The 27,956-nt window shown below is 35.7% G+C and overlaps 1 protein-coding gene across 1 annotated transcript in view; it reads right to left on the reverse strand.

The window, feature by feature from the left end:
* Nucleotides 1-213: 213 nt before the first annotated feature.
* Nucleotides 214-27,956, reverse strand: part of NAMPT (nicotinamide phosphoribosyltransferase) — a 42,654-nt gene continuing 14,911 nt past the window's right edge. The window contains exons 5-11 of the mRNA XM_068972590.1: nt 23,275-23,433; nt 22,646-22,782; nt 18,448-18,673; nt 16,638-16,757; nt 12,934-13,074; nt 7,177-7,311; nt 214-3,063 (exon numbers count right to left, since the gene is read on the reverse strand). Coding sequence (XP_068828691.1) covers nt 2,953-3,063; nt 7,177-7,311; nt 12,934-13,074; nt 16,638-16,757; nt 18,448-18,673; nt 22,646-22,782; nt 23,275-23,433 — 1,029 coding nt within the window. The 3' untranslated portion in view covers nt 214-2,952. The remainder of the gene's footprint in view (nt 3,064-7,176; nt 7,312-12,933; nt 13,075-16,637; nt 16,758-18,447; nt 18,674-22,645; nt 22,783-23,274; nt 23,434-27,956) is intronic.

Here is a 27,956-nt window from a genome sequence, read left to right on the forward strand (position 1 = left end):
CCATATGCTACACAAGGTAGAAAGTAAGAGTCATCCTAGAAATCTCTCCCTCTTTCATTCTCTTAATTCTTTGAACTGGAAGAATACCTAAAAAAGATAACTCTGGAAATGCCATTATTTGAAGCACACAGTCAAATTTAACATTTCACTAATAGAGCTAAACTTTATTTCCATGTTTATTACATGTTTATCTTTGATGCTGAATACATATTAGATTGATTTAACATACAACTAGGGAGAAAAGCTGACATTCTCCACTGAATGGGTTAAAAAGGAATGTAAAACTACAAAATACTTGTTTAAGTTTGAATTCTAAATTATGGCAAACAGAACAATAATTACCTTGCTGTTTTCTCTTTCTAGTTTTCCAAGATGGATTTCCTTATAAAATTTTCATAACAATTTATTTCAAGAAAAGAAATAAGGGATAATCATTAAAACCATTTTACTTTATAGAGTACAAATAAAGAGTCTTAATGCAGAACTCCTATCTTCTATTTAAAATACAAATATTTCATATTATGAATTGAGGGGGATTAATTGCTAACTGCAAATCTAATGATTTAGAGCAAACTCATACATGCCATTTGCTTTTATCTGAAAGATTAAGCTGATTTACGGGTGACACAATAGAGCTCTATTTGGTATCCATGTTAACCAGTTGCTTCTCAGAATGGAGATGGCCAAAATACTAAGTGCTTACGTGATGGAGATTTGGGATTTATCAATTCCAAGTGGCTGAAAGCTAACACAGTTAATCATTCCATCCCCCCAATCACTGGCCATGTACAAATGTATAGATTTTAGCATTCAGTGAAAAGTATTAAAATAAAACCCTTCTAGATACTCCGCAATTGCTGAAATTCAGTGTACAAAGACTGTCGTCTATAGTGTAATTCCAATGTTTAATAAAATCAAAATTAGGAGTGGTTATCAAAGTTGTTATCGGTAAATTTCGTCCCCTTTGCTGTAAGCCCCTTAGCACATTTTATGAAGAAACTATGTGTTCTTCTTACTATTACTCTTCACTTGGATACATTTAAAAAACAGTAATCACTTTAAAATTATTTTTTACCAGGGATGGGAATACAGGATGAAAACTTTTCCTAGGAGTATGGCTGATGGCTACTGTTCTTATTAGACAAGTGATTAGATCATCTGCAAAACTCCATCTTCTTAATAATGCTTATAAAAGATGCTTAATAAAGATAACATCTCTAATTAGATTACTCTAGTGATAAAATACCTTCTCATGTAACTGTTTAGGACAAATAATATATGGCTTTTCAATTTGTAAAATTTCACTTTAACGTCACATTGTTAAAGCTTTTCTAAATAGTCTTCTAATATCAGACTCTTAAATGAAAAAAGAGAAGACAAAAGAGAAAAACTCTACATATCAAGGCACACTCTTTTTCTTACCACAGGGGTTAACATACTTTTCTATAAAGGGCCGGATAATAAACATTTCAGGCGTTGTGGGTTGTAGGATCACTATTGCAATGATTCAACTTCTACTGTTGTTGTGAGAAAGCAGTCATAGACAATATGTATTTACAAAAAAATAGTCTGAATTTGGCCTGCTGGCCACGGCCTTAGAACAGAAAGGAATCTACAAAACCCTGGTCTCTAGTCAGGTGTGATGACTGACTCAGAATCTAGCAGTTAATCGCTCTAGAACATGTCAGTGTTGAACACTTCGGATTCAGCCAAATTACCACTGTGGGATCAGATTCTTCTTTTCAAACTCATGTCATTTTATTTTTCATTTGGGATAATTTATCTTCATTTAAGTAAGTACTTGCTTGAGCATTATTTATTGAGGGATTCAGTTTAAAATTAGTAAGTGATGTCCATAAAATCGAATATCCAATTTAATTTTTGAAAAACTTAATAATGAAAAATATAACAATCAAAACATCTAAAATAAGTACACTCACTACCCATTCCACTAATTCATTTCAGTCATAGCAACTATAGAATAGGAAAAATAAATTCAGAAGTGTAATTACTTTAAAATAATTACTTCCATATTTGTCAATATTTTACATTTATGTATATATTCTATAGTGTAAGCAGAAATTCTCTCTAAAAATCTCCTTAAAATCTTGAGGTGCAGAGCCACAGGCATATCTGACATATAAAACTGCAGTACAGGCCTGTCAATTTGGCATTTCACTGGTACAATACAATGACCGACTTGTATAATCACTGTACAGTGCCTAGACATTCCAGTAAGAACCATTATTTTCTTTAATGTAGAATGATTAATACATAGTTTACAAGGGGCAGTGAGGTTTAGTAATTCTGTTGGGTATGTCCTGACATAATTTCAAATTGTACAATAACACAAACAACTTTGTTAAGGCCATGTTTTATTTGCTGATTAATGGACAAAAGGCAATGTATTTTCAAGTATTTTCTTGAAAGTCTGTGCTCATAAAAATCATGAAAAGTTGGAAAGACTGTTAAATCACTGAAACTTTAAATATATCTTACACAATCTGTTTGTACAAAAATACAAGTTAAATATAAACATAAAGCAATCATGATAATTTTATGCAAATCTGTTTTTATGTGATCTTCAGTTATATATAAAAGTTTCTTGGTTGTTTGTGAAAAGATCAATACCAGATTGAATTACTATCTATTGGCAAAGGGCCCTAAAAAGCTTACTTTAGCAATTATCTTTTACATGGTTAAGAGCATTTCCTAATTTGAGATCACCTAAACACTGGAAAAAAGAAAAAATGAAAAGGGCAGTATGTCCATAAACCAACAAATAATTTGGCTGTAATGTATCATAAAACACAAAGAACCCCCGCACATCTGTACAATAAACATTATGTATTACATACTCACACACACAGGGGTACACGTGTGTGCATGCACGTAAACACACACACACGCATACGCAGGCGCACACACACACACACCCAGTCATAAAACAGCCTAATGAGGTGCTGCTTCCAGTTCGATATTCAGCTGTGCATTTTTTCTTACTTCATCGAAAGAATAGCTTTTTGTCACCTTCCCATTCTTGAAGACAGTGTGAAGAAGATCCTGCACAAATATAACAATATTGAAATTTAATGGTTATATTAGGCTATCAAACAAAAATTTTCAGTAATGCTTAGATGAATTAGACTCAATAGTCAAATACAGAGATGCTGATAATGTTCACATTATGAAATGATTTATAGAAAGGATGCTGATGGAGCAGGCAGACGAGGCAAGACCCAGATCTAAAATGGAATGTAGACATGTTTAACTTTCTGAAAAGGAATGATTCAAGTATTACATTCTTAAAACAGTTTTCCTTAAAGGCAAAACAAATCTAGTAGATGCTTACTGCTTTGGCTGCCCAGAAGCACTATGGCTGTCGCTAATAATCCTGACGGACAGATCAGCAAGGAAAGCCTGCCAGACCATCTCTGTTCCTAGCCAAGAGACTTGACACCGATTAAACTTATCAACCTGGAATTTACTAAACTTACTAATCATAAGCTTTTGCCTTAAACAAACAAAAGTCAACCCTAAAAATAAGAAACCAAACCCAAACAGAAACATTAATAGATACTGATTTCTTGACTAATACATAGTCACTGATTTTAAAGACTATGTATATTCCAGAAGTCACTGACACATGTAATCCATTTGATCCATACAAAAATAGCAAAGACAAATTAAGAGAATTAGGACTAAATTCCCTTTTGAGTCTGGCAAAGCATTCCTGTTTTAGTAAGGAATTATCTGCCTCTAGTTTTTCTTGAAAAATCCATAGAAGTAATCTATTGTCCCAAAGTTTTTCATTTCATCTGAAGGTGAGCATATAACATTATCTAATATTTCTGTCACTATGTTGTTTCCTTTTTATCCTTTTTCATTGAAATATAGTTGATTTACAATATTAGTTTCAGGTGTACAATGTAATGATTTAGTAGATTATAAACCACTTAAAATTATAAAATATTGGCTATATTCCCTGGGCTGTACAGTATGTCTTTGTACCTTACTTATTTTATACATAGAAGTTTGTACCTCCTATTCCCCTACCTTACCCCTCCCTGCTTCCCTCTCCCCACTGGTAAACACTAATTTGTTGTCTGTATCTGTGACACTACTTCTGTTTCATTATATTCATTTATTTTTTAGATTCCTTTTACAAGTAATAACATTCAGTATCTTTCTCTGACTTATTTCACATGGCATAATACCCTCCAGGTCCACTGATGTTGTTTCAAGTGACAAGATTTCACTTTTAACAGCTGAGTAATATTTCACCATGTGTTGCATGCACCACATTTTCTTTACCCATTCATTTGTTGATGGACACTTAGGTTGCTTCCATATCTTGGATTACTGTAAATAATGGTGCTATTATTTCATGTATGGGTTTATTATTTCATGAACACGTTTCAAATCAGTGCTTTCATTTTCTTTGGATATATACCCAGAAATGCAATTGCTAAATCATATCATAGTTCTATTTTTAGTTTCTGGAGGAATCTCCATAGTGGCTGTACCTGTTAACATTCCCACCAACAGTGTATGAGGGTTCTCTTTTCTCCAAATTCAACAGTTGTTATTTGTAGACTTTTGGAAGACAGCTGTTATTCTGACAGGTGTGAGGTGATACTTTTTTGTGGTTCTGGTGTGCATTTTTCTAACAGTCAGCGATGTTGAACATCTTTTCACATAGCTGTTAGCCATCTGTATGACTTCTTTGGAAAAAAGCTCTATTCAGTTCTTCTGCCCATTTTTTGACTGGATTTTTTTTTGATATTAAGTTACATGAGGTTCTTGGGTATTTTGGATATTAACCCCTTACTGGTCATATTTGCAAATACTTTCCCATTCTGTAGGTTGTCTTTTTGTTTTGGTAGGTTTCCTTTGCTGTACAAAAGCTTTTGATTAGATTCCACTTGTTCATTTCTGCTTTTATTGATTTTGCCTTGGGAGACTGATCTAAGAAAACATTTCTATGATTTACATTGGGGAGTGTTCTTTTCTAGGAATTTCATGGAATCATGTCTTCCATTTAGGTTCATTACTGCTTTTGACATATTTTACATCTCATTTTGTGTATCACTGAACTGCTATTGCAGATGTAGATGATTTTACTGTCTTTTAAACTTCCTTAGTGGACACTTGATTTGCTACCTTTACTATACATTTGCCTTTACTGACAAGGTTTTTCCTTTTGTAATTATTATGTTTCTAGTTACAGCATTTTTCTCCCCTGCTTAGATTACTCCTATTAACATTTCTTGTAAAGCTGGTTTGGTGATACTGAACTTCAGCTCATCTTTTGATCTCTTCATCAAATCTAAATGAAAGTCTTCTCAGGTAGAATATCCTTGGTTGTAGGTTTTACTCTGTCATCACTTTAAATATATTGTGCCATCCCTCTCACCAGCAGAATTTCTGCTGAAAAGTCAAATTACAACCTTATGAGAGTTCCCGTGTGTGTAAGTTGTTCCTTTTCCCTTGCTGCTTTTAATATTCTCTTTAATTTTTGCCATTTTAATTACTGTGTGTCTTGGCGTGGTCCTCTTTGAATCTGATTCTTTTGGGGCTCTCTGGGATGCAAGGCTCCCCAGGCTGGGGAGGTTGAGGTGGGGTTCAGACCCCTTGTTTCTTTGGAAGAACCTCTGTAATTATTCTCCTATGGGTTGCCCACTTGTGGATACGGGTCTTGACTACATGGTGATTCTGCCCCTCCTGTCTTGTCATAGTTCCTTCTTAGTTGTAGATCTTTTCCTGGTAGATTCTGCTCTTTCTCATCAATATTTGTCCTGTAAATAATTATAATTTTGGCATGCCCATAAGAGGAGTTGAGTTCATGGTCTTCTGTGTGTTGCTTCCAATCACACTGCTCTTGCTGTGGCATTTTCTTTATGAATTTAACTATGAAAATTTAAATATAATCTATTGAGGAAGGGTGGTTCCTGTTAAATCAAAATGTCTAGATGATCATAAATGGCTTACTGACTCAAATGTTCTAGAGTATAATCCACATACTCTTAAAACCAATGTCTTGTTTTAGTTACAGTTATGACCATGTCTAAAGTAACTTTTGTCCATCTGAGGTAAACTAATACAGCAAAGTCTCAGTAGTAGAAGAGTTAAATGAAGGCTGCATAACAGGCTATATATAAACAAATCTAATTCTAAAAGTTTTAGGAACTTGTACATATTTCTCATTAAAGATAACAGAAAAATCTTACTGTGATGATTATGGCTTAAAATCTTAAAAGAATATAATAAAAGTAACATAAGCAGAATTATGTAGTATAAAGAATCAAAAGTTAAAATAGAATCAATTTTATTATATAATGAATAAAAATAAATTTTTTATAATTTTTATCAATTATGAGTAATTCCCTTCTAAAAAGGAGTATTTTCTTGTTTAATCCAGTGGCTTATTAATAAAAACTAGAAGTTGAATATAAGTGTAATTTTCTATGTCAATGAGCATACAGACTACTTTAAGCATACTATAAATATTTCTAGCTTGGTTGACTTAAATCAGAAAACTTGGTTCATTTATTAGTTATAATCTGAAGCAAGGCTGTTTTTATATCTTACACTATTAAGATGACATAATTTGCCTTTTTAGCCCATAGATATTGCAGTGAGAATTAAACTAAAGAAAACCATCTGAACTGGATTCTATTGTTTTGAAAAAATGGAATCATCTTTAACAACATCTTGGAATTTGGAAAGCCCTTCTTTCATCTACTAAAATTACCACGGTTTTACTGTAACATAGACAGCTATGAATAGTCTAAGACCAGCATCCTTTAAGTATTCCTAACTATTCCTGTTCAGAATTGATGCACTGCTAATTGGCAATAGGAGTAAGATCAAATACACACACTTATTGAAGCTCAATCACTCTCTTCTGGTAAGTATATGGAACACCATTTTTTTTTCCTTATAAAATATTTCACCCAATGTAAAGGTCTCATATTTAAATCTAGCCATTTCTTATTTTTCATCTTATTTTGGTAGGCTAGGTCAGCAATTGTAAACATTTTATAATAACACTCTTGTCCTCCAAGAAAAGACTTTTCTGAAAATAATTTTAAACACAAAAGCCTTTCTTAATTTGAAAAGTGAACTTATTACTGTTTAAAAAACAAAACAAACCCCAATCAGCATAATACATACATGACCATATTCTTCAAGGTCTCCTTTTCCTTCCTCAAGCGTAACAAAATTTCCTGCTGGTGTCCTATGTAAAGATAATCGGCCCTTTTTGGACCTTTTGTTGGGATCAGCAACTGGATCCTTGAAGACGTTAATCTGGAATCCAAATTAAAGTTAGAAAAATAGAAGATTAATCATCAGAAATGTTCACTCAACTCGCATTAAAAAAAGTATATATAAAATTTATATAAATTTTAAGGTACTTTGCAGGTATAACTAAACCAATCTACATTTAGCTCTTAGAGATATAACTCTAGCCTGTTGTGGAGGAGAGAGTCCTCTGTCAGGAAAAAAGGTATGAACCAAATCCAAATCTTTGAAATCCTTTCATACTAGTGCAGAATACTAATAACTCCATCTGCGGTAAGTCTTGAGGTCAACAATGTGACCCTAAAAGTATCCCCTTTTCTATTATGCATCGCCCTTAAACTGATCTAAGTAGAGAACATGCATGTTACTGAAAAATAAATCCATGTCAACTCTATAATCTGTGGCAAGGGTACTAGGATTTTACTACAGTAAAGGCTTGCCCACTTCATAACTTTTTCCCTTTTATTACTTTTTATTCTATTAGTGATATCTTGTTACCATGAGAAGTAAAGACAACCTTGAGAACCTAGAGACCTAGAGCACAGTGTTTTAGGATCAGAAAGGTAGAAGGCAACTGGAGGAGCAGAAGAAGGAAATCTAGACCTCGCCAAAGAATGATGGAGGTAAACTAAGGTAGAGAAATGAACCCAAGTGTCTTTAGGGTCCCTTACACGTATCATCCAGTGGAGAAGGGAATGGCAAGCCACTTCAGTTTTCTTGCCTTGAGAACCCCATGAACAGTATGTAAAGGCAAAATGATAGAACATTGAAAGAGGAACTCCCCAGGTCAGTGGGTGCCCAATATGCTACTGGAGATCAGTGGAGAAATAACTCCAGAAAGAATGAAGGGATGAAGCCAAAGCAAAAACAATACCCAGCTGTGGATGTGACTGGTAATAGAAGCAAGGTATGATGCTGTAAAGAGCAATATTGCATAAGAACCTGGAATGTCAGGTCCATGAATCAAGGCAAACTGGAGGTGGTCAAACAAGAGATAGCAAGAGTGAACATCGACATTCTAGGAATCAGCGAACTAAAATGGACTGGAACGGGTGAATTTAACTCAGATGACCATTATATCATCTACTGCAGGCAGGAATCCCTCAGAAGAAATGGAGTAGCCATCATGGTCAACAAAAGAGTCCGAAACGCAGTACTTGGATGCAATCTCAAAAACGACAGAATGATTTCTGTTCATCCCCAAGGCAAACCATTCAATATCATGGTAATCCAAATCTATGCCCCAGCCAGTAACGCTGAATAAGCTGAAGCTGAACGGTTTTATGAAGACCTACAAGACCTTTTTGAACTAACACCCAAAAACGATGTCCTTTTCATTACAGGGGACTGGAATGCAAAAGTAGGAAGTCAGGAAACACCTGGAGTACCAGGCAAATTTGGGCTTGGAATGCGGAATGAAGCAGGGCAAAGACTAATAGAGTTTTGCCAAGAAAATGCACTGGTCATAGCAAACACCCTCTTCCAACAACACAAGAGAAGACTCTACACATGGACATCACCAGATGGTCAACACCGAAATCAGACTGATTATATTCTTTGCAGCCAAAGGTGGAGAAGCTCTATTCAGTCAACAAAAACAAGACCAGGGGCTGACTGTGGCTCAGATCATGAACTCCTTATTACCAAATTCAGACTCATATTGAAGAAAGTAGGGAAGACTGCTAGACCATTCAGGTATGACCTAAATCAAATCCCTTATGATTATACAGTGGAAGTGAGAAGTAGATTTTAGGGCCTAGATCTGATGGATAGAGTGCCTGATGAACTATGGAATGAGGTTTGTGACACTGTACAGGAGACAGGGATCAAGTCCATCCCCATGGAAAAGAAATGCACAAAAGCAAAATGGCTGTCTGGGCAGGCCTTACAAATAGCTGTGAAAAGAAGAGAAGTGAAAAGCAAAGGAGAAAAGGAAAGATATAAGCATCTGAATGCAGGGTTCCAGAGAATAGCAAGAAGAGATAAGAAAGCCTTCCTCAGCGATCAATGCAAAGAAATAGAGGAAAACAACAGAATGGGAAAGACTAGAGATCTCTTCAAGAAAATTAGAGATACCAAGGGAACATTTCATGCAAAGATGGGCCCGGTAAAGGACATAAATGGTCTGGACCTAACAGAAGCAGAAGATATTAAGAAGAGGTGGCAAGAATACACAGAAGAACTGTACAAAACATCTTCACGACCCAGATAATCATGATGGTGTGATCACTCATGCAGAGCCAGACATCCTGGAATGTGAAGTCAAGTGGGCCTTGGAAAGCATTGCTACGAACAAAACTAGCGGAGGTGATGGAATTCCAGTGGAGCTGTTTCAAATCCTGAAAGATGATGCTATGAAAGTGCTGCACTCAATATGCCAGCACATTTGGAAAACTCCGCAGTGGCCACAGGACTGGAAAAGGTCAGTTTTCATTCCAATCCCAAAGACAGGCAATGCCAAAGAATGCTCAAACTACTGCACAATTGCACTCATCTCACTTGCTAGTAAAGTAATGCTCAAAATTCTCCAAGCCAGGCTTCAGCAATACATGAACCGTGAACTTCCACATGTTCAAGCTGGTTTTACAAAAGGCAGAGGAACCAGAGATCAAATTGCCAACATCTCCTGGATCATGGAAAAAGCTAGAGAGTTCCAGAAAAACACCTATTTCTGCTTTATTGACTATGCCAAAGGCTTTGACTGTGTGGATCACAATAAACCATGGAAAATTCTGAAAGAGATAGGAATACCAGACCACCTGACCTACCTCTTGAGAAATCTGTATGCAGGTCAGGAAGCAGCAGTTAGAACTGGACATAAACAACAGACTGGTTCCAAATAGGAAAAGGAGTACATGAGGGCTGTATATTGTCACCCTGCTTATTTAACTTCTATGCAGAGTACATCATGAGAAATGCTGGACTGGAAGAAACACAAGCTGGAATCAAGACTGCCGGGAGAAATATCAATAACCTCAGATATGCAGATGACACCACCCTTGTGGCAGAAAGTGAAGAGGAACTAAAAAGCCTCTTGATGAAAGTGAAAGTGGAGAATGAAAAAGTTGGCCTAAACCTCAACATTCAGAAAATGAAGATCATGGCATCCGGTCCCATCACTTCATGGGAAAGAGATGGGGAAACAGTGTCAGACTTTATTTTCGGGGGGCTCCAAAATCACTGCAGATGGTGACTGCAGCCATGAAATTAAAAGACGCTTACTCCTTGGAAGAAAAGTTATGACCAATCTAGATAGTATATTGAAAAGCAGAGACATTACTTTGCTGACTAAGGTCCGTCTAGTCAAGGCTATGGTTTTTCCTGTGGTCATGTATGGATGTGAGAGTTGGACTGTGAAGAAGGCTGAGTGCCGAAGAATTGATGCTTTTGAACTGTGGTGTTGGAGACGACTCTTGAGAGTCCCCTGGACTGCAAGGAGATCCAACCAGTCCATTCTGAAGGAGATCAGCCCTGGGATTTCTTTGGAAGGAATGATGCTAAAGCCGAAACTCCAGTACTTTGGCCACCTTATGCGAAGAGTTGACTCAATGGAAAAGACTCTGATGCTGGGAGGGATTGGGGGCAGGAGGAGAAGGGGAGGACAGAGGATGAGATGGCTGGATGGCATCACTGACTTGGTGGACGTGAGTCTGAGTGAACTCTGGGAGTTGGTGATGGACAGGGAGGCCTGGCGTGCTGCGATTCATGTGGTCGCCAAGAATCGGAGACGACTGGGTGACAGAACTGAACTGACACACATCATCGAAATAGTTAGAGAGTTCCAGAAAAACATCTGCTTTATTGACTATGCCAAAGCTGTTGTGTGGATCACAACAATCTGTGGAAAATTCTTCAAGAGATGGGAACACCAGGCCACTTTCCCTGCCTCCTGAGAAACCTGTATGCAGGTCAAGAAGCAACAGTTAGAACTGGACATGGAACAACAGACTGGTTCCAAATTGGGAAAGGAGTACGTCAAGGCTGCATACTGTCAGGCTGCTTATTTAACTTATATGCAGAGTAAATCATGAGAAATACTGGACTGGATGAAGCACAAACTGGAATCAAGACTGCTGGGAGAAATATCAATAACCTCAGATATGCAGATGACACCACCCTTATGGCCGAAAGTGAAGAAGAACTGGAGAGCCTCTTGATGAAAGTCAAAGCGCAGAGTGAAAAGCTGGCTTAAAGCTCAACATTCAGAAAACAAAGATCATAGCATCTTGTCCCATCAGTTCATGGCAAATAGATGGGGAAACAATGGAAAGAGTAAGAGACTTTATTTCTGGGGGCTCCAAAATCACTGCAGATGGTGACTATAGCCATGAAATTAAGATACTTGCTCCCTGGAAGAAAAGTTGACAAATCTAGACAGGATATTAAAAAGCAGAGAGACTACTTTGCCCACAAAGGTCTGCCTAGTCAAAGCTATGGTTTTTCCAGTAGTCATGTATGGATGTGAGAGCTGAAGTATAAAGAAAGCTGAACACCAATAAACTGATGCTTTTGAACTGTGGTGTTGGAGAAGACTCTTGAGAGTCCCTTGGACAGCACGGAGATCCAACCAGTCCATCCTAGAGGAAATCAGTCCTGAATATTCATTGGAAGGACTGATGTTGAAGCTGAAACTCCAAAACTTTGGCCACCCTGATGTGAAGAACTGACTCATTTGAAAAGATGCTGGGAAAGATTGAAGGCGGGAGAGAAGGGGACGACAGAGGATGAGATGGCATCACCGACTCGATGGGACATGAGTTTGAGTAAGCTCCGGGAGTTGGTGATGGACAGGGAGGCCTGGTATACTGAAGTCCATGGGGTCGCAAAGAGTCACACACGACTTAGCGACAGAACTGAACACACACCCTTTGATACAGACTCCTAAGTGCGTGTGAAGAGCTACTACAGAGTTGGTTGTTCATCTGACTGCAGCTTGGGTTTCCCCTTCTAAGACTACCAGGAAATAATTCTAGTGTCACAACTCAAACCTCACAGTTCACCTTCCTAAAACATTGACAGTGTTTACATATTTGCTTATCTTTAATGCATGATGGGTAGCTGACATGATTGTATGTGCGTGCTAAGCCGCTTCAGTCGTGTCCAACTCTTTGTGACCCCATGGACTGTAGTCTGCCAGGCTCCTCTGTCCACAGGGATTCTCCAGGCAAGAATCCTGGAGTGGGTTGCCATGCCCTCCTCCAGGGGATCTTCCTGACCCAGGGATCCAACCCGAGTCTCTTGTATCTTCTGTATTGGCAGGCAGGTTCTTTACCACTAGCGCCACCTGGGAAGCCCAGGTGAGCTGACATTCTCATTCAAATTTGCTCAACTTCTTGATTCAAAGGTATATACTGAAGGAGAAGAAATTAATTGACCTGCATCATCTCTCTTAAATTATCTCTCACTTTTCCTCTTTTTTCTAAGTCTTTCTTTGTTTCTGAAGTCAAGTTATCACGTGCTATCTCTTACTTTTCCCATTTCTGAGTATTGTCAGGGATACAACACAGTAATAGTTTAGGACCATATTATCCTTCGACGATTGCATTCAATATATGTATTCTAGGCATATTCTAGGGTTACACATAAAGAAGATGGTAACTACACAAGAGTAGAAGTTTAAGGACATACCCCAAGGCCATTGGTTACAACATAACTACATTTGAAGGAACAATTCAAGAGATCTCTTGTTAACTTCTGTAGCAAGGCTCCACCAGAACCGAAGGAAACATTTTCAATACTCCATTTTTTTTGCTTCATGCCTTCCACAATCTAGATTAAAGAAGAAAAATTTAAAAAGTCAGGTAATTTGGAAGTAGAAAGAAGTTATTTTTCCATGGGCTGTACTGATGAATAAACCATCTAAAGCTGTCTATAAGACAGTAAATAAAGAGCTACGAATAAAGCCTACATGAAGTTACATCCCACTTTTTTTCTTTTAAAAGACCCACTCACCTCAAAAAGGGAAGCCCAAGGAATAAGTGTAGAAGGAGGGGATTTCATTCAAAGTTCCTGAATTTGTACTGTTATCAGTGATTGTGGTTTAGGTTGGGGGAATAAAGGGAATGAGAGGTAGAAAAAAATGGCTATCAATACACAAGGTTACTTGAGTAAACTCTCATCTACCTCTTCAATTTACTGCCCAGATGCCAGTAGCACAAGCAATGCGGCCCAGATATTTGCCCCAAATTAGTAGATTCTGTGACTCTACTCATCATTAATAAATTTGTTGTCACATGTCACAGTGCAAGTCATGTAATGGGGGTGCTTAAAATCATCAGATATTAGTGATTTTAAAAAAAGTGTAAAATACTCCCTCTAATTTAAGAGTTGAGGCACTGGCAGTCGTCTGACCCGGGCTGGTACCCTAGTGCCATAAACAAAACTATGAACTGATTGGGAGTTAAGATTTATCACTGGATCATTTTTGGGGGAAATGATTATCTAAAAAGCCAGAAAGAGAGACCTATATAAACACAGACTGCTAACAACTAGACTATTTCTTTCAAGGGACACATAATTTAAAATTTACATTAATTTATTACTTTATTATCAATCTCATTTGCATTTCTTTTTCCCAGGCAGGACTTAGTTAACTAGTGTCTGTCTTCTTATGTAACATACTCAATCACTTTTATGGTAGAAGGTAGCAGATAAAGTTTAATAACCATTCTTTTAATTTCATACTAGTCAAAAGGAAGTAATTATAAAGTATGGGGTTTTTAAATTTAAACAGATCTTTCAGAAGTGAGTAGAAAATAAAAATCAAGTTTAATAGGTTTATGTAAATTATTCATACAGATTTGTCATATACTTCCCAATACCAAGAGTCTCAAATGACCTCTTATCTAAATGAGGAATAGTTGCTGTTGTTTATTCACTAAGTCATACCTGACTTTTGCAACACCCATGAACAGTAAGTAGCCCAACAGGTTTCTCTGTCCATGGGATTTACCAGGCAAGAATAGTGGAGTAGGTTGCCATTTCCTTCTCCAGGGGATCTTCCTGATCCAGGGCTTGAACCCATGTCTCCTGCATTGGCAGGCAGATTCTTTACCACTGAGCCACTAGGAAAGTCTCATTTTCAACATTATAAGATACAAATGTATAAACTCCAAGGACCTACATCTTTTAACAAATCCACATTTAGAAATGCAACTTTCTTTTTAAATCTCAGTCTAACGCTCCTGTTGTATGTCAGGAATCAAGATGGAGACATATGCAATTTATTTTAAAGTAATTCTCATGTCTTTTTATTATTACACTTGAACTCAAAATACTCAAGGGCCCTGAATTTTTTTCACTGAACTGTAAACCAAGTATAACTAAAACAATAATGAAGACCTTATAAAACAATGTGAAATTAAAGTTCTAATAAGTGAATTTCAACATAGAAGAAACACAAGGAGTAGAACAGAAAAATGGAGTAAAAGAAACGGAGACCGACCGACGGAGGGTAAGGAGATCTGGGTAAAATACAGAGAAAACAGTTTCAGACCTGTCACCTGATGTTAGGTACACCTCAGAAGCACAAGAATGAGGAATTCACAAGAAAAAATAGTACCACCTAATGTCTTATTCTGTCTTTTAGGACCAATTTCTTTAAGGTGTTCTTCCCATACAGCTTCACCATCACAAGCTGCGAAATTTAGACAATTTAAAGTTTATGTGAATTTTTCTATTAATGTTACTGGATGTTACAGAATTAGAGGAAATATTACTTTAAAAAAATTTTATACAAATTAAAAGGAAACCTGACTAGACAAAAAGTCTATATAAATTCCTTTCCTTGCTTCTAAAAACTTATTTTGACCCACCTCCAATATGAAGCGAGAGCAGGTATTATCCTTTAAGGAATGAGTGCATGTATTAACACAAACTACTCATTCTCTGACCATTCTGTTTAAGGTTTTACCAATGCCAGAGACTATGTGTCTTGGGATTTAACTTTTTGTTTATGGAGTCATTTTTTAAAAAAAGGTTCAAGTTCTGAACTGATTCTCAACTTTAAAGAAAAAGAAAAGCCAAAGAGCTTCAGTTTTTAAAGAGAAGTTCAAATACCTGATGGAATAACCGAACTTAAAGAGCTGCCCCTAAACAAGGAAGGACAGGGATAAGCCATGGGAAGAGCACTGGGCTAGCAGATATTCTTTTATACAGTACCTGGCCCAGGTTTCTTCATCTGAAAGGGACCTGTTAAAACGGAGGCTGGGTACTAGTTCTTAACTGACACCAAGTCAGAAACCTTCAATTCAGCTGAGCTAGAAGACAACAGCAATTAAATATGCCAACTGAGATTTCTATATTCAGGTCCTCCTCTTTGCTGCAGACTTTTCTTCTATTTCTTCCTTTGTACATCAAAGCCCCTAATGCCCCAACACCAAATGTCTTAAAAGAGCTGGGGAAGTTTCCACTTATCTTAGGCAAGGCGGTTTGGAAGAGCTGGTGGAAGAAACCTCATTTCTGTTATTTTAAGAGATCTATTTCAGACCTCATTTGGAACTCTAAATACATGTCACCACAGAAGTACTGAGAGTTAAATGTAATAGTTCTTTCTTTTAAACGAATCTTGAGAAAACAAACTGTTCATAACTGGAGTACTGACCTTCCTCTAACCACACCAACCCTTTCAAACAGAAAATTCTTTTGGTAACTTGTGTTATATAAGTGGATATCATCTGAAACTAGTATACATTAAAATGTCAGTGCTTTATCACAGCTGACAATCTATATCATGGTATCAGTGATAGTCTTAATTGTTATGGAGTGCTTTAAGTATTAAAATTATAGTTCTTTAGAAACTTATTTGAGAAACAAAAGAGGAAAACGGTTTAAGATAATATAAAACTTACACTGTTTGGCTAACTCTAACAATAATAGTGATAACAGTCAATGCTAAATTTAGAGGAGGTAACAAACCATTCTATAAATCTGAAAAAGGACAGTATCAAAAAGACTAGTATCATTCAGGTTTCACATTATTAGAGTATGTGAAGTTCCATTCTATTGAAACTGAGACCTATTTGTAAAGTGTTAAGAAACAAAAAGTTAAGGCTTTTTGTTTTACATATAAAGAGTACTCCTCGGCATTTTCTTGATTCCTAGTGACACTTCTTTGGGCTCATCATCCATGGTGGCCAATGAGGACTGGGAGTATGGTTTGGCTGGTACATCTATATTTTAAGTTACTATTATCCATAAAATTTAAGCATTTAACAGAAAAGACATACACTGTCTTACTAAAAGAGTAACAACTGTACTTATTGTTACCAAATTAGTAAACAGTTTAATTATAAGAATTACCTTATTGAAACTTTTTAATATAAAATACATACCTCTTGTAAGGTATTAATATCTACTCCATCTCCTTGAATAACTCTAAGATAAGGTGGTAGCAACTTGTAGCCCTTCGAGTTCTCAGTAACAGGAAACTTCTTACCTAAAATATCCAAAACCTGTTTGGAAAAATATACATCCAACACAAAATAAGACTGAAAAAAAGTGTAAAAACTTTCCAAAGTTAAACAGACTTTGCTAACAATCTTGAATATAAAAATTTAATTACTTAAATTTTATATTACCATGTATAAGCCTTCTAAAATTTCATCTCAATTCCATTTGATTTTTAGAACAGGCATGCAATATTCTATCAAGTCAATTTATGCTGTGAAGTGGCTCAAAACGTACGTATTTTTCCCTCACATTTTTCTAATTAGATTCAGGGAAGAAATCCTTTAACATTAGAAATTTACAATGGTAAATATAATATTTTTAAAAGGTATATAAAATATCATTTAAAAAACTCATGATGATACTTTTGACTTGGATTTTTTTCTGCTTGTGCCAATAATTCAATTTGTCTGATGTAACTCAAACATGAATCCAGCTGAATTTTCTGAAGTCCTTCTCACTTAACAATGACACCAATTTTTTTTAAGCCAAATTGCTTAATATACAAGTTGTGCAACTCATTCACTAACTATTGAAAGTTTGGTAGCGGCTGAAATACTTCAACACTGACTGAAAATTTATCAGAAAGCTTCCTCAGAGATTCAAAGGTTCTACCCAACAATCACTCCCTTTTTCTAAATAAACTGGTTTAATATTCTAACAATGACAAAATTCTATATGGTAACTCAGTTGATTCTTGAAACTAGATTTGTATATTTTTATTAGGTAACAGAAAAAACACGAAACCTGTTCAGTTTGCTAAACCCAAATCAGTTCATATTTCAGGCTAAGATAAAACCATCAGTCTGGTCTATTACTTAACAGGATAGGAAAGACCTCCTTGATTCTACACCCCACTGTTTTAAAGGGTAATGTATCACCTAATCATCAGCTGGGACACAGTGTGGTAAAGAGAGACGGTGATAGTCATAAAGACCTATGGTGGCTACTTGGCTTATTTTATTACATGTTGTCTGACCTTGAGCAAGTGAATTTTAACCTAAGCTGGTTTCTTTGTCTATAAAAAACAGAGTTGTAATACGGATCATAAGGTTTTCGGAGATTCAACGACACAATTAAGCAAAGCATGTAGCACACTATTTTTCTAGTAGTAAGCATCAATAACCTGTTTCTGTTAGTGCTTTTCAAAGAAGGTAAACCAAGTCCTAAAGACTTAAAGGAAAAAAAAAAAAGACAACAAGGCTACATTGAGGACCAGTAGTATCACTAAAGAATCTCTACTTGAAAAGTATTTTTGAATTATTTTTGTTCCACATTACCTTGCACATACTTCTTTTGCATTAAAACCTTCAAAGGTACAGCAATAACTTGTGATAAAGGCAGAGAAAGAAACCACAAACTTGGTAACCAAATCACAGGACTGGTTAAAATGGTAATCGGATTTATTAATCTTCAAGGTAAGTAGAAAAGAAAATATCTATTCAACAGTCAAGAGTACTTAATTGTCTATTTGACAGTTACATATTAATAACCCTTTACTCTGGAAATACTTTCTCTAGTTATTAATGTGTGACCTTGGGCAAATCTATTAACTCTCTCTGAGGTACAACTCTAAAATAAGGGGATTGGTCCAGATAGTTCTGAAAAGCTGTGTGTATGAATGAAATTAAAAGTAGTGTTGATGCAGCTGGTCTATTGACACCTTTAATAATCAAGTTATGTATTAAAATTTACCTTTAATACAGTGTCAAGAGGATTTCCAGAATCAGGTCTGATTATTAGTGGTGCCTCTGTACTTCTTGATACTATTAAATGTCTTAGATCTTCACCCCATGTTTTCTCACACGCATTATAAATGTCGTAGCTATCGCTGACCACAGATACAGGCACTGATGAAAATTGTGTTACTATATGTTCAAAAGCATCTTTTTCATGGTCCTTCCCCCAAGCTGTTATGGTACTAGAAAACAAAATGAAAATACAGATTTACTTAGGCAGACACATTATCTGTTCCTGAATTATATCTCATGTTTACTATACTACACCATCAACAGTGCAGAGAAGGTGAGTGATTTAGTTTAAAAAGTTGAATATTTGAGCCAAACCAAACCACCCTTTCGCCAATTTTTAAGACTACAAGTAATCTCTCCAATAGTTATTCAAACTCTTAAGTCATATTCAACCACAGGATAAACTCTGTTATTTCCTTTTTTAGTACTCCTGAACCTAACTCATTTAAAATGAGTGAGCTAAAAAAGCACCTGTTAAATACTCTATACTGAGATGTCAGAAAGAATGAACACATACTCCCATTATTTCACTAAGCAATGCAGTTCCCTTTTGTGAATTTCCAAAACCATATACCAATAATAATAAGGACATATATTTTATCATCTTTCTTACTCTCCAAACCTTACACTTAAAAGACAATTACTTAGGCAATTAGTTATACTGTATCATGCATATATAGTCAACTAACTCTTTACCTGTTGTATCCTTAATTGGCCTGTAATAGGCATTTATTTTTCTTATGATTATCTACTAACTAACATATGCCCAGGAAGTAAGAATTACAATATTTAGTTTGAGCTAAACATAATTAAGATGGGAAATAGTGTAAGAGTTTCTATTAGGCAAGAATGGTAACAGTGATTTTTACACTGTCCTCAATAATGGTGGTTCTTTTTGAACAGATTAATGACATTTAACTAAAGTACTTGCTGGTTAACTAATATATAATATAAATAACAAATTCTTAATGAGAACCTAATAATGAATTTTAGAATTGTTATGATTTTCTCATGCCCTGTAATTTTACTTTCTCCCTAATTTATTAGTTTTTGCCTCTACTTCATTTTCCAAAGTAAAATAAAGGAAAGTGAAACAACCCATTCATTTAATCCCATACAGATATGTTATCTCCAAACTATTTTAAAGAGTCATACTATTTTTGAAACTGTTTTCTTTTTCCCTTTGAAGGACTAAAGTAAATAACTTCTCGCATGCTGTCAATGATAGGCTGAGGACAAGAGGATGTGTACTTCAGGGATATAGACTTCACTATCCAGAACTACTGAAATGGAGACAGAGCATATTTATATAAAATTTATTTTATAGTGAACAAAGTAGCTATGATGCCTACTCTCCACTGCATGCAAGCATCTGCACGTTGAAAGGAAAATGAAGACATGGATAAAGAAAGCCTTTTCTTCAAATCAAGAATTGTTATGGTCTCCTCTGTAAGGGAGAGAATTAAGCTCAAAGAATACTAGCACTGGAGAGCTTTGCAACATAAGAACCAACTCTTAAGAGGTTATTTCAATACGGTCATCTAACTCTGTGTATCACTTCTACCAAACTTCATAGTTTCGTCTTTACCTTACTTGCTTTCTCTTTGGCATTTGAACTTTCCTGAAGCTTTATTTCCCAATGGCTTCACTGACGCATCTCATGTTTTGATTTTCCCCGTTTCTTTGGGTCCTCTTCTGTTTCCCCTAGATGCTGTGCTCGCCTTCCTCAGTATGACCTGGGCACTAGTCTCTTCTCTATACCTCCCTATGTGAAAAGCACTCAAAGCTTTAAAAAAATACCCTTATAGTGAGTTTCCAAAATCTGTACCTTAGCCCAGGTTTCCCCACCTCCACACTGGCCCCCGCCGACTCCAGATTCATTTTGTTGGGGAGGAAAATGAGTATCTTCATCTCATCTCATCATCCCATAGACATTTCCTAGAGCACCCTCCACATAATGCAATCGTAACACCTATTTTATTTGGTATATAGAGATCATAAATATTTGGTCAGTGACTTCTACTTATACTACCGCTCCAATTTTTAGCATCATATTTGATATATTTCCAAAGTTTGAGGAAGAGGTATATAATTAATTGAATCTTTCTAAGTCAGATTCATATATTCTTTAAGAAAATATTTATAACAATAATGGCAATGTCTAAATTTTAGCATTTTCTTATTTTAAAGTTATCTTAGAGGTTAGTTCATTTTTCCTCAATGACCTTCTGATGTTGGAAATGCAAAAATTTTGTTCCTCCTTTTGTTGGCTTGGATGGAGGAAATGAAGAACAGAGAGATAAATGACTTGCCCAAGGCCACCCAGTATGTCAGCTGTAAGGTCACTCCTATTTCCCAACTTTCAGTCTAGAGCTCTTTTCACTATACTACGCTATTGTTTAAAAAGACTTATGTATTTAAGAACAGCTGATATATTAAGGAGTCAGATTTGTAGATGTAATAAATATTATGAGGCTATAAAAACACAGCAGATTTTCACCCTGTATTAACATGAAAATCCTAAAGAAAATATCTTTATTCTCAGATTTATAGTATCACACTCATGATGTTATTACTTTGAAACAAAAGCATTAGTAAGTTTTTAAAAGGTATGCATGTATCTAAGACCAAAAATTAAAATACTGCAACCCTTAAATCTTGATCTGTTAACGTCACTCTTATCTTCCTAGTTTCACTAGTCTTGAAACTTACATGTGAAAATATTCAAGTCTCTACTAAGAGAGCAATGCTAGTAAATGTTAGCTGAAGCCACTTTCTATTGAGCCCCAGTTCAAGTCATCATTTCAGCAATTTCATCTCCCAAGGCTCTGCTCATGTTTATCCCTTCTTTTATTTAGCCACTTGGCTCTGAATCTCATCATCTCTTAAAATTACTGCAACAGTTTCCTATATATCCTAACTTCTCATTTTTCTCTATTTTTCAATTCATAAGATAGCCCACTATCAAAGTGATCTTTCTACAACATTTTACTTCTTTGCTCAAAAACTTCAATGCCCACCCTTATTTGAAAATGGAATTAGAATAACCCAGCACATTCAATGTGAAAATACACTTGAGGGCTTTTACTTATTAACCTGTCTTTCCAGCCCACCTGACGTTCCCTACAAAATCTCTGTACAAAATACATTTCAGTCCTTATTCCTTAAGCACATCCATATTTGCCTCTTTCATGACAATGCTTAACACACGGTAGGTATGTAATATATATTTATTCAGAGAATAAAGAATCCCCTAATGTCTGCCATTAAATTTTACCAAACATTCAAGAAGTCAATATTTACATACTATCTCTATAAAGCCTTTCTTCATCCTACCAGTGGAATATGACCCTACTTTTCCTTCCTCTGCACTGCTGCAGTACTTTACCTGTATTAAGAGCACTTTAACAGAGCAGCATGTTGCTAGTGTACTATTTTTTTATCCAAACGATAGGATTAATTCTTTGTATCTTTCCAACCCTTGAAGCATCCAGTAGATTGCTGGGATCAAAGCTCAGCTTTACTCATTGCTGGTTTTAGCACCGAGTTTTTGTTGTATGAATCAGAAATAAGGATTGGCATACATTTAAAAAACTCCACGAACTTTCAGTAAAATTAACTCTAGAACCAGAGCAGCTATAGCCTGGACTATAACTGTTTTCTAGTTTAACTTGAATGGAGGAAACGTAAGAATCTGAACACTCTTCCTTTCATCAAAAGGGCTAACTCGCTCATCTACAATTCAGGGTACTGGGTTCAGAAGATAATTTCCAAAACAAAGATAAGTGAAGTTATGTAGAAGAGCAGGGAAAGAGAGAACACTGACCAGGTTTCACAATCAGTGCTTCTAGACTTCAAGTATACGACTTACCTGCATACGGCACTAGAGAAGCTAACATTTTTTAAACAATAAAACTTACAGAGCAATATAAAAGTTAGAAAATGAACTCCTAAATTGTTTCTATTAGGACAGTTAAAAGTTTTGTCTACCTCCCTGATACCAGTTTTTATACACAATATAAAGATTTAGTGTAGTACCTATCTGTGTAGTTAAACAAAACATGACTCAGTTACAAAAATGAAGACGCTTTTTTATGGAAAACCAATGTGAGATAACAGAAGGATGAAAACAGAAACTTTACCTGTGTTCTGCTGCTGGAACAGAATAGCCTGGAACAGGGTCTTTTGTTCCATAGTATTTTTTAATTAAAGCAATTCCTGCTACTGTATCTGTTCCTTTGAAGTTAACCAAATGAGCAGATGCTCCTATGCCAGCAGTCTGCAAAATAAACCATAAACCAACATCCAAAAAAAGAAAAAGACCTATACTTGAAGTACACAGCATAGCCCCCAAAGGAGTTACTGTCTTCAGTTATTTTTAAAGAGAAGTCAACTGTTACCTCCTCAAAGAGACCTACTTAATTAATAGTGATCTCCCTGCACTTCCCATCATCCTCTTTCCCACTACTCTGTCTTGTGCTTCTCAGTAGTATTACCTGACATCTGCCATGTTTATTACACATATTTAGTCATCTGTCCATCCATCCATCAAATATATAAAGGAGAGAGATGTTTACTGAAGACTATTATTTCAGGTCTCTTTAACAGAGGCTGACAAATATTAGGTATTTAGTATCGTTAACTGAATTTCTGGAATTTCAAAATGTGACTTACTTCCCAAATAACTTCCTAGTAACTTCCTAAAACTTTATACTGGTAACCTAACCAACAATCTATATTTTATTAATTGAGGTTCCCTTCAGTTTCTTACCTCTTGGGAAGAGACTCCTCTGTAGCCAAAATCATGTAACTTGTATTCCAGACCATCTAAGTTGCCAGACGTTTCTAATAAGTATTTGGCCAATATTTTCTTCTGCTCTCTAGAATTTGTGGCCACTGTGATTGGATACCAGGACTGAACAAGAATAGTCTGTAGTAATAAAATTAACCACAAGCATTAATACATAAAAAATTGGATTCTTTCTGAGGAAAATCCTAGCTTTCTCTGGAGGTATGTCCTGGACTTCCATACTAGTAGAAATACCAACTGGACATTTCAGCTGTATGGTGGGAAGCCTACCACATGTATTTCAGATACAGTGCCGAGCTCAGCTCTCAAATCCGCAATACGAAGGATAAACAAACTAGGCCGCAAACAGCAGAGAATGTTGAATTACCTATTTTTCCATCCAAAGCTCCAAAGAAGCAAATATTTATGAAGACTATCTGTGATGAAGGACCGATGTATTTCTTTATTTTCAATCTATCATGGATCAATAGTTTTATAAAATATATTCACACTTGGATGCTAAGGCAATTGTCATGAAAGTTCCTAAATGCTTATCCTTGATTTTTCTATTTCATGCAGGCTTGCACTGAAGAGTTCATGGACCAGACTGGTCCATGGACTGCACCTTCAGTAGTATACAACTAGAGAAGTTATTTTTTCACTCCTCTAGGTAGTACTGGGTCTAAACTTTCCTTGGATCTAATATGACTACTGGTAGGTTATGTGTGTGAGATACTTTTGTTTAGTACTAGACAATCCCATTCACTGAGTTATGTTTTATGTCCTTGGCATTTATCTAAAGTCATTATAAAAGAGCCACATGAAACATTTCTGCATATGCTGTTTACTTCTGAGGTCCCTATTTTGTAATTCAGTTCCTATTATATAGTTTTCTAAATGAGGAAATGAAAGAATTGCTACCTTCTAATACTAAGACTTGCTACTTCCTGATAAGAACTGTCTCTTGGTTTTCTCCCCTTTTCCTTGGCTTCCAGGCAACTCCAAAAAATGTCTAATCACAGCAACTCTATTAATTATTATGACTTAGGAATTCACTCCTCCATTCTAGGATCATAATTTCCTATTCTTTTTGTAAACCAGATAGCCTGCTATTACAGCAGCTTCAAATTTAAGAAAGAGCTGCTAAGATGACAACAAGTCTGTGCTCACTCAAAAAGCTACTTACTTTCTAAATTTTACAAAACAAGCTTTTACTGAATACCAGCTAAGTAACCAATAAATAAAATAAGTAAAAATAAAAAGATTATTTATTCTTGGACTTCCCAACTCAGTCCCCTAAAAAGAAAAACTGCATTAGACTCCTGCGATTAACTACGGCTCCAAGTTCTTTGTGGTTCCTTCCATCAAGAGGTGAAATCTCTCTCTTCATTCCTGATTCTGGGATGTTCCTATGATTTGCTTTTGACCAACGGAATATAGCAGAAGCCGTATTTATAACTTCCAAGCTTCTGTTTCAAGGTTTTATAATCTACTCTCATTTTCTTAGAACCTTGAGACTGCCCTGTTGTAAAGAAGCCTAAGTCAAGGAAAGATGTCTTGCAGTCCCAGTTACCTAAGCTGAGGTCCAGACATGGGAGTGAGGCCATTTTAGACCGTCCTTTATCTGAGCTGAATCCCTACCTGAATGCAGACACGTAAGTCCAAGCAAGACCAACAGAGAACCATTCAGTCAACCGCAGAATCATGAGAAATAACAGCCTTTTATTGAGGGGGCAGGGGGCAGTTTGTTATATAACAGTAGAAAACTGATCCAACTCCTTACTGGAACTCTATGACAAATCACCTCTTACCTAAGCATTCTGCTTCTGAAATTCTTCTTTCGTAATTTCAGTGATTCCACTGACCCAGCCTATGAGTATCCTACTTCTAACTAATCTTTAGCTTCTCTTCCTCTTTATACTGCCGCTGGTTACCCTTCTAAAGCAGAGTTTTATTCAGGTTATGTCATTCCTTAAAATCCTTTAATGGCTATCTATTCCACAGAAGAAGAAGGCCAATTCATGGTGAAATCTGAGGCCTCCTGCAATCTTGCCTCATTTACCATCTAAAGGTTTATCCTTTATGATATATTCTACTTTTTTTGCCCAAGTCTCCCTTGGGCTACTTGCCATCCAAAGAATACCTCAACTCTTCATTCTTTCATGAAGAATACCTTCATGAAATGGAAAAGGTTTCTTTTCCCCCATACACAGAATTCACTACTTCTGCTACCAATTTAGCATTCTTTCTTGTATTAGTGCTTAGTTAAGAATAAATTGCTCCTCCTCCAAAGGCTAAGTAACACATACCTTACTCTAATATCTGTGCCCAGCACTTCTGTGGTATATAACTAGTAATCAATATTCATTTGCTGATTTAATTCAATCAACTCATAATTTTAATTTAACTTAGAATGATATTATCTAGGAGTATGAGAAAGAAAGAAAAAACATAACGTGATAAACTCTAGTTGAGTTATAAAGGTAGAAGATTGACCTTACCCCTCGAAAAATGCCAGGGAAGGAGAGAAATAACTATGAGACACAGTGATCCTTCACATCACCATTTCCTTTCCATAGTCCAACAAAATCAGCTTAAATTATACTCTTAATAAAATCACTCCCCTTTAAAAAAGATCACTGTAGATGTAAGCAAGGGAAAAAAAGGCAAGTTAGTTTGGGTTAATCCAAGGTCTAATAAAATAGGCCTTGTTGGAAACTTCTCCAAAACAGCAATTTGCCCACACAAATCAAGATAAAATTTTTAGCTGAAAACTAAGACTAAAGTAAAAGAACCTGCAAGTTTTACTTAAGAAGTGTTCATTATATCATTACTGTGCAGAATAAAGAATTTCAAAGAATGAGAAACAGTGTGGTATAGTAGAAAGGGGACTGGACCTACTCTGTTAACTAGTCCCTTTGCCCTTCAGGGCTCAATTTCCTCATCTGTGAAATGGGGGCATTTGATTAGTGTAATAGTTTATAAAAAGTCACCTTTGATTTTTAACAGAAAAAAGGTTTTGTTTCTTTGGTTGGAAGAAACTGTTAAGTTTAGCCCAACATGCTCATTCTTCAGCCCCTCTTAAGTCTGAGATACCTCTGAAGAACTCTTAAGCTGTCCTAAATACATTTTGAAATCTGATTTGAGGACTAAGATTTCTTCTAGCACTGATATTAAAATTGATAAAGTAATTCAGTAATTTTAGTGGGTTTTAAAATTCAGTGTATGGTGAATAAAAGAATGTTATTAATAACTCTGCACAAGGAATTCCCTGGTGGTCCAGTGGTTAGGACTTGGCACTTTGACTGCTCTGGTTCAACTCCTGGTTGGGGAACTAAGATCCTGCAAACTGTGCAATGAGGCCAAAACATAAACACCACAGAAAAACAAACTTTGTGCATACTGGGAGGGTGAAATGGAAAGAATACTACTAAGCACTATTATTTTAAATGTTTTAAATTTAGGGTTTCCTGAAGAAAATCTCGAGTTTTTAAATAACAAGCTTTTTGGATTTGGTAACAGACTGGATTTACAAGGTAGTAAACTTGGGTGGGAGATGGCTAGGAGAAAGATGAACCTCCTCTATCCTCTAACCCACGGAAGAGGCAAAGTCATTCTGAGAAAGTGTTTTCTGGAGACATGGTATTTAAACACAATTAAAAAAAAAAAACCACAGGATCTATCAGAAAGGGATTGTTTCAGAACATGTATTTTTGTGCCTTAGATAAAAATACATACCAAGGACTGAAATTATTTAAATAATATATATTAGAAGAGAAGGTAAACTTGATAAGAGATGAAAATAGGGAATTTTTTCCCTTCAAAATCTAAATCTCATATTGGATTTTATATTTAATAATCTTTAAAAACATTTTTATATTTGCTAACAAACTACTACTAAGATGTCCTGGCGTGCTGCGATTCATGGGGTCGCAAAGAGTCAGAGACAACTGAGCGAATGAACTGAACTGAAGATGTCCATAATTTATAAAAACAGCAACTTTTCTTTTTTTTTTTTAGTGAAATATATCTAAATAATGATAATTAAAACAGGTACTTAAAATTTTTTTCAAGGCTAGTATTTTTCACTTTCTAAAGAAAAACATACATGAAAAGCAAGGTAGGCTTGGAACTAGTTCTGTGTCATAAATATCTGCTTTATGAGACTCCAATTCAACACGGGGGAAGAGTACCTATTGACTAAATCCTCAACCAGAAAACCAGAAAGAAAAAAAGTGGAAAAAGGTGATTCATAAATGATGCTTTTAAAAGTAAGATTTATCTGTTTGGGATCTTTTGGTACTGAAGGTAAAAGATACACTAGATGATGTGGTTCTTTAAGAACTCTTCCACTCTTTTTTATAATTCCATCCCCTCAAAATAAAGTATCTGTCAGTAAAGGAGCATGAGAAGCGTTAATATGTTTCCTTTTACTCTGAGTGCACAGTTCAGAGTTTTAACACATAACAGTAAACTATTTTCAATCTTTATTTTAGTTAATTGTTCATTGTTTCAGAGCCTGTTAGGGTACTAAAAGTTTTTCTAAACTGTTTCTAGTCTTTATGAAGTCTTTTTTGAATCCCAAATGTATTATTTTATAATACAACAACAAATTAGTTTTACCAATAAACTAGTGAGATAAAGCATACAAAGCACCAAGTAAA

This window comes from Capricornis sumatraensis, chromosome 5 (genome assembly GCF_032405125.1).
Source record: "Capricornis sumatraensis isolate serow.1 chromosome 5, serow.2, whole genome shotgun sequence".
Lineage (NCBI taxonomy): Eukaryota > Metazoa > Chordata > Mammalia > Artiodactyla > Bovidae > Capricornis > Capricornis sumatraensis.